The 7429-nt window shown below is 31.2% G+C and overlaps 1 protein-coding gene across 1 annotated transcript; it reads left to right on the top strand.

Moving 5' to 3' along the window:
- Positions 1 to 406: 406 nt before the first annotated feature.
- Positions 407 to 1650, top strand: LOC145066590 (transcription factor MYB3-like). Its single transcript, XM_079013884.1, has 3 exons — positions 407 to 705; positions 836 to 965; positions 1080 to 1650. The coding sequence occupies exons 1-3, from the start codon at positions 576 to 578 to the stop codon at positions 1330 to 1332; spliced, it is 513 nt and encodes a 170-aa protein (XP_078870010.1). The 5' UTR covers positions 407 to 575; the 3' UTR covers positions 1333 to 1650.
- The last annotated feature ends 5779 nt before the right edge of the window (positions 1651 to 7429 follow it).

Below are 7429 nucleotides of genomic sequence, written 5' to 3' on the forward strand. Positions count from 1 at the left end.
TAATATTTAAACGAAGATGACATTTAGGCTTTATTTCTAAGTTTTTTTCTTTTGGATTATTGGATGTTTAATCGTCTACTTTTAACATTTTAATGATCAAAAACAAACAAATAGTAACAAAGTAAAATTTTAAGCAAAAAGTCGCACACAGAAAATATGTTCGTTTTGTTACATAATATATTATTTAAACTTAACTAATAAACAAAATATACACCAAAGTGGTACCTTATTCTGTAAATTAATTGGAGAAACCCCCCATTTTTGCAAAACCCTCTTAAAATGGTGGATCAAGTAACATTACAAATAAAACAAACATCTTTTGCCAAGCAGCTGGTAAACCGAAGCACGAGCAAACCACCAGTCCAAGTCAACATTCTTTTCCCCATATATATAAACCAATATATACGAACATGTTACATGCTTCCATTTGTTCATATCTACCACTCCACATCCTCCACCTTCCAACACATTAATCAAAACACACCACACCACCATTGCACAACGAAAGCCTTCCCGATTTTATATTCATGATCGTGATAATTAACAAACACAAGTAGTTAAAAGAATAACATAAAATGAGGAAACCTTTTGATAATAAGCATGAAATGAAAACGGGGTCATGGTCTAAGGAAGAAGATCAGAAGCTTATAGACTATGTCACCTCCCATGGTGAAGGTTCTTGGCACACCCTCCCTCAGGCTGCAGGTTAATTTCTCTATCAATATAAAACCTTGTTTCTTGTTAATATTTTCTTGTGTATATATGATCTAGCTTTTCTGTTATATATTTTATTATATGACCATTGATTTTTCTGGTTTTCATTTTGATTAATTAGGTCTACTTCGTTCCGGCAGAAGCTGTATGCAAAGATGGTCAATATACTTAAAGCCTGACCTTCAAAGAAGAGAGTTTGGTGAAGATGAAGATGATCTCATCATCAGGCTTCACGCTCTACTGGGTAACAGGTGCATCTCCCCTTCAATATGATATATTCTTACTCTTTAACTATTTAGGTTATTTTATAATATGATCCCAAAAAAAAAAACACAAGTGATCGAGAAGTGCATATGTTATTTTAGGTGGTCGCTTATAGCTGGAAGACTACCAGGGAGAACAGATGAAGAAATCAAGAACTACTGGAACTCACACTTAAGCATAAAGCTTCTAAATATGGGTATCGATCCAAATAATCATCGGTTACGTCATCATATCTCTATGTCGTCCACTATGAGCACTGATGTGAACGAATCACAGGCTGAAAATGATGAAGTGAATTCGGATATCAGTTCTAGTAGGAACTACAACTCAAACGAGGATCAGGAAATTAATTAACTCCAGTCAACCTGACAATGGAAGTTAAAAAGTAAATTCGAAATACAGTTTCCGAAGTGACTATATATGAATTATTATGTTGTTTGTGTTTTTACATGTAGCAGGGTTAAAGATCTGGGTAGATAAAGGAGAGTAAGGTTTGTGATATATGGTCATATGTTGAACATTAAAGCATGCATGTGTGCATGTTATTGGCCTTCACTATCGATCTCCATAAATTTATTGCTCGGACAGGGGTTATGTGCAGGGCTATGCAACTGCGTAGTCTTGATCTTGTCCTATAAGTGTTGATATTTAATAAAACGAAATCTTTTATTATGTACAGGTATTGATATTGCGAACCCTTCAACCAAAAGTATACGTTACATACCCAACACAAAGAGTTTTAAAATTTTCTTTCTACAATTAAAAATGTTTTTTCCTTGTTTAATAAATATAAACAAATCTAAATTAAAATCAGAAAAAAAAAGGAAAAACTACTTGGTATTTGTTACGTTAAATAGAATATAACAAGATTACAATCAAAATTATTAGTGTAAGGAAATCTAAAAGAACTATGAAATCAAAAATAAAACATCCAGAAGTTTTGACCCTTTTAAGAACCGACTTCTGCTATAAAATTTTCTCCCCTCTTCGGTTTGCCTCCTCCACCAACTTCGCCCTTCGCGGACTCGGCACTTTCGCAGCTTGTTTTGCTTATAGGTAACTGCCTCGGTCTTTTGATGAAGAGAGAAACTCATTCTTCAAAGTCTTTGTCTGCTTTCTTTCCTTATTTCTTAAGGTATGCAACTTATTTTAATAAGCTAAGTTCAACTTTGAAAAGAATTCACATTTCCCACTATTTTGCCTATTCTTTTGGGACTTTGTTGGAAGGTGATGGGGCCATAATGATTTAAAAGGAAAATATATATTTTCGATTTAAATAGATTTAGTCATTGAGGGTTTTTTTTTTTTTTCATATTTATTTATTCAGCTCTTAAACTATACACATTCAGTCATTACGACCGTTTACTCCAGATAAACTGGAAAAAATTGACTTAATAGGATAATATATTTATCATTTTATACATATTTAATCCTTCATATTTTTTTTTTTATATATTTAGTCCTTAATATTTTTTTTGTTTCAAAATAAGTCATTTTTTGTACTCATTTACTTGGGACAATCGTTGATGAGGTGTTTGGGCTTGTTAATGTTTATGTCTATCGCGATGTCGGCTGTTTTGTTGTGTAGGTCTTGCGGTTTGGCTTAAGTCTTGTATTCTGAACGTCATAACTTTTTCGTACGATATCATATTTTAACGATCTTTATATTCACGTGTTCGTTTTTTGAGTCTACTATAACTTTCGCTAAGATTACTCCCGTTAAAATATAATATATTTTTACTTACGATTTTATATAAAAAAACATCCATACATACATTCAATAAAAACGTATGAATATAAAGATCGTAAGTAAAAATATGTTGTTTTTTAAAGGGAGTAATCTAAATGAAAGTTGTAGTAGACTAAAATAAGCATGCATTGATATAAAGATCGCTAAAATTCGAGATTGTATTAAGAAATTATGATGTTCAGAACACATGACCTAAGCAACCAAGTAGTCGGGGTCGCGATGGACATAAGCATCAAGCCCCAAACACCTTATTAATGAATGTACCATATAAGATATCGCGAGAAAAACTTAAAGAAATCATTCATAAGTATTAAATAACTACAAAAACAAAAATAACTCATTTTGCAATAAAAAAATATTAATGACTAAATGTGTAAAAAGTGAAAAATATATTACCTATTAAATCAATTTTACCGTTAACCTGAACTAGCCGGTAATAAAAATAGAATGTGTACAGTTTAACAAATTGAATGGGGAAATATAGACAAAAAAAACTCAGTTATCAAACGTATAAAAATCCAAAAATATATTATATTTTTAAGTCTTTATCCCTAACTGGGTAGCATGTACTTTTTTACGTATTTCATATTTGTCGGTTAAGACATTGCCAATAGTCATGTATCTGTTCTAAAAATACAAAATACTAATCATGTATGTATAACTAAAATACCATTATCTAAAACTTTCTATTAAATTAACGTTATGCCATTTGGGCACACTTATGCAATTATTAGGAACATATAAAATGATAACTAATCATATTAAGTGATATTAAGTGATAATTTTAATTACATTATGAATATCGTAAAAAAAATGGATTTTGAAATGTGATTCTAAACACGGACATAGAATTGTATTAATAGAAAAATAACTTTAAAGCGAAATATTCAGGACAATTTTTAAAAAAAAAAAATAACACCATTCTACACCCCGATATTCCCGATTGCCACGATTGCCACAACTAGAGAAAACAACACACCCAAAAATTAATTACTAGATCCGCCACTGCCAGGGTCCGATCCAGGTCCGACACGCCCACAAAATCTTTTTGTAACTGTCATTAGGGGTGGTTTTATGATAGTTTCGTAATTGTCATCTGATATATTTGCAGGACATCCACAATGCACTAAACTCTATATACAGTTTAATGGATTGATACATTATAATTTTTTTATTCCATACAAATCTTATTAATTTTTTCTCGCAATGCTTTGAACTTTACCAATTTCAATGGAATATATTTTAAACATTTATTTAAGAATTATATGACTTTCCTTTATCTGTATGAAGAGTTCAATGGAAATTGAATTCTAAATCAAATGAACGGCAATGTGACATCAGTGAAATTATGTAATCAAGGATTTGAGAGACTCATTTTGTAATATATAATAGGACGGTTAATTTTGTTAGATATCTTTTCTATATCACTTTCATGTACTATGTATTGTGGTTTAATGAGAATAATGAATTCATTCTCACTAAATTACTTTCTCTCTCTAAAATACTCTTGTCACCATTGTTGAAATGGTATCAGAGCTTTCATGATCAGGTTCAATTTGATCTGATTTTTTCTTCCGCAATTATGAATTCAGTTCGTGTTGTTGATCCTAATTCCTCTAATTCTAATTCTTTTTCGATTAGTTTGATCATCAATTTTAAGAGCAATGATCCAAGTATGTTTCTTGTTTCAACTCACCTTACTCGAAATGAAAACTACATGTATTGGAAGTTTTCGATACTAATTTCTTTAGGAGCTAAGAAGAAAATCGATTTTATTGATAGAACTATGAAGAAACATGAAATCGAACGAAATGAGCTTGATGATTGGACCAGTAATGATTGCATGGTTGGTTCTTGGATACTTAATGCGATTTCTAAATAAATTGTCGGTGCTTTTGCTTTTTCTACGACTGCTCGGGAATTATGGCTAGATCTTCAAGAGCACTTTGGTGAAAGTGATGGTCCTCTAATATATCAACTACAATGACAAATTGCTTCAATAAATCAAGGTGACTCTTCTCTCTCAAAGTATTACACAAAATTGAAGCAGTTGTGGAATCAATTGAACTGTTTAGTCATTATACCTTCATGTACATGTGGATCTGCAAAAGAGATTTCAGATATTATTTCTTCAACTCAATTGATGCAATTTCTTATAGGACTCAATGATACCTATGAAAATATAAAGATTCAGATTCTTGTACTAGATCATTTACCTTCTATTCATAATGCATACTCAATGGCATTAAGTGTCGAAAAACAAAAGGAAATACAAGTTAACTTTTCTAATCCAACTGAAGTTTCTGCTATGCTAACTAAAACTTCTAATGAGAATAAATCCTTTTCATATAAATGTAAATCTGATTACAAAGGAAATAATGGTGATAGATATTGCAATCATTTCAAGGTGAATGGACATACTAAAGAAGCATGTTTCAAGTTGAATGGTTATCCAGATTAGTATAAATATCTTAAAGAAAATAAGAAAAGTAACTTCAATTTTGCACATATGCCACATGTTAATGAAGGTGACTAATCCATTGTACAATGATCAAGAGTCTTCTTTTTCTTTTAACAACAACAATGATTCCATGAATTCCCTTTTCCAAGCTCATGAAGGCTAATCAGATGGCCGATCTACACTTTGTCAATTTCTCACACTTTGGGGACTTTGTAGGTATTTAATTATCACTATTAAATTCTTTAAATAGTGGTAATTTTGGTGAATCCAATTGGATATTTGATACTGGGGCTACAACTTATATGTGTTCCAACAAATCTCGTATGAAGAATCTTAGTAAAGTTCATAGATATTCACAAATCTATTTGCCAAATGGTTCTATTAAATCTATTAGTCATACAGGTCAGATATAATTAATTCCTAAGGTGATTCTTCAAAATGTTCTTCATGTACTCCATTTTAAGTGCAATATGTTATTTGTCAAAAGTTTGGCTATAACAACAAAAATTGTATTTCATTTTTATCCCACATATTGCCTTTTTAGGACCTGGCAACTAAAAAGATTGTGGCTCAAGGAAAGATTTTGGGAAATCTATATGTTCTACATAATGATAGTTTGTTTCTTCATTTCTCTTGTAATGATAAGATTCCAATGATTCCTAAAGTTTTAAACATACAGTCTTGTAATTCTGTAAGACATTTGAATAAGGACTATTTTTCAATCTGGCATCAAAGATTAGGACATTCATCTACATTTGTATTGGAACATTTGAATTTTATTTCTTCAAAATTACATGATGAATCGTTTCCATGTATTCCATGTCATGAAGCCAAGCAACAGCGATTTCCTTTTCAAAATAGTGAATCTCATTCTGATGACATTTTCAAATTAATCCATGTGGATTTGTGGGGTCTATATAAGACAAAGACAATCACAGGAGCATCTTATTTTCTCACTATTGTTGATGACAACTCAAGGGCAATTTGTACATTTCTTCTTAATGATAGAATTCCAGTATTCCAAAATTTCTCCAAAAAAATTTGCCTATGTTTCTAACCAATTTGAATCGAAGGTTAGAACAATAACAACAGACAATGGGATAGAATTTGTGAATTCTAATTGTCAAAGGCTTTTTTCTTCAATGGTTATTATACATCAAAATATTGTTCCATACTCACCACAACAAAATGGTAGAGTGGAAAGGAAACACCAACAACTATTGCAAATTGCAGGAGCTTTTCTTTCAACATCTGGATTACTAATAAAGTTTTGGGGACATGCAATATTAATGGCAACATATATTAGTAATATCTTACCTACGAAAGCTTTGGAATGGAAGAGTCCTTACAAGAAATTTTTTGACAAAGAACCATCTTAATCAAACTTGAAAGTATTTGGATGCTTATGCTTTTCTACCAATACCATTCCTCATAAAACAAAGTTTGACTCAAGGGCTATTAAGTGTTGCTTTAGTGGTTATAATCAGGGACAAAAAGCATACAAATTGTATGACTTGACTGATAAGAAGATTTTAATGTCAAGGGATGTGTTATTTTATGAAGAATTGTTTCCATACAAGAATCAAAAATTTCAAATGCCACCTAAAATAGTCATGATGCAAAATCCAAGTTATAATGATAACATTCCAAAAATACCCTTCCAAATAGATCCTCAAGATTGTCTACAATTTGGTAGTTATGATCCACACAATTTTGATTTCACAAATGAAGTTGAAATTCCACAAAATCAGCATTCTTTCTCACAAGATAACTCTTCTTCTTCTCATACTTCACGTGATCAATGTTTTGAAAATTCTGATGTCCCTTCTGATGAAGAAAACCAACAAAATGTTCCTCTAAGAGCTTCTTCAAGAATTTCAAAAAGACCACCTTATTATGATGACTATGCCATGCACTGCAATACTTCCTCAGTTCCTTTACAAAAAAAAACCAAAAAGATCTATAGCTCTCCTCATTCACCTCCCACATATTCATATGTTGAAGCACCCATTCTAACTACAACTCACAAGAGTTTTCTATGTTCAGTTTCCAAAATCAATGAAACCAAAAGCTATCAAGAAGCTTCTAATGAACATGAATGGGTTGAAGCAACGAATAAAGAACTCACTACATAGAAGAAAATGATACTTAGACTCCAAAACCTATTTGTTCAAAATAGCTATACAAAGTAAAATTACAACATGATGTAACTATTGAAAGATTTAAGGTAAGCCTGGTTA

This window comes from Lactuca serriola, chromosome 8, assembly GCF_051521515.1.
Source record: "Lactuca serriola cultivar US96UC23 chromosome 8, Lser_US96UC23_V15, whole genome shotgun sequence".
NCBI classification, from domain to species: Eukaryota; Viridiplantae; Streptophyta; class Magnoliopsida; order Asterales; family Asteraceae; genus Lactuca; species Lactuca serriola.

What these genes read in the sequence shown, in the direction of transcription:
- LOC145066590 (XM_079013884.1), top strand. Translation starts at nt 576, where the DNA reads ATGAGGAAACCTTTTGATAATAAGCATGAAATGAAAACGGGGTCATGG. An exon ending in CACCCTCCCTCAGGCTGCAG is followed by an intron (nt 706 to 835) that starts GTTAATTTCTCT and finishes TTGATTAATTAG; the next exon opens with GTCTACTTCGTTCCGGCAGA. An exon ending in CACGCTCTACTGGGTAACAG is followed by an intron (nt 966 to 1,079) that starts GTGCATCTCCCC and finishes ATGTTATTTTAG; the next exon opens with GTGGTCGCTTATAGCTGGAA.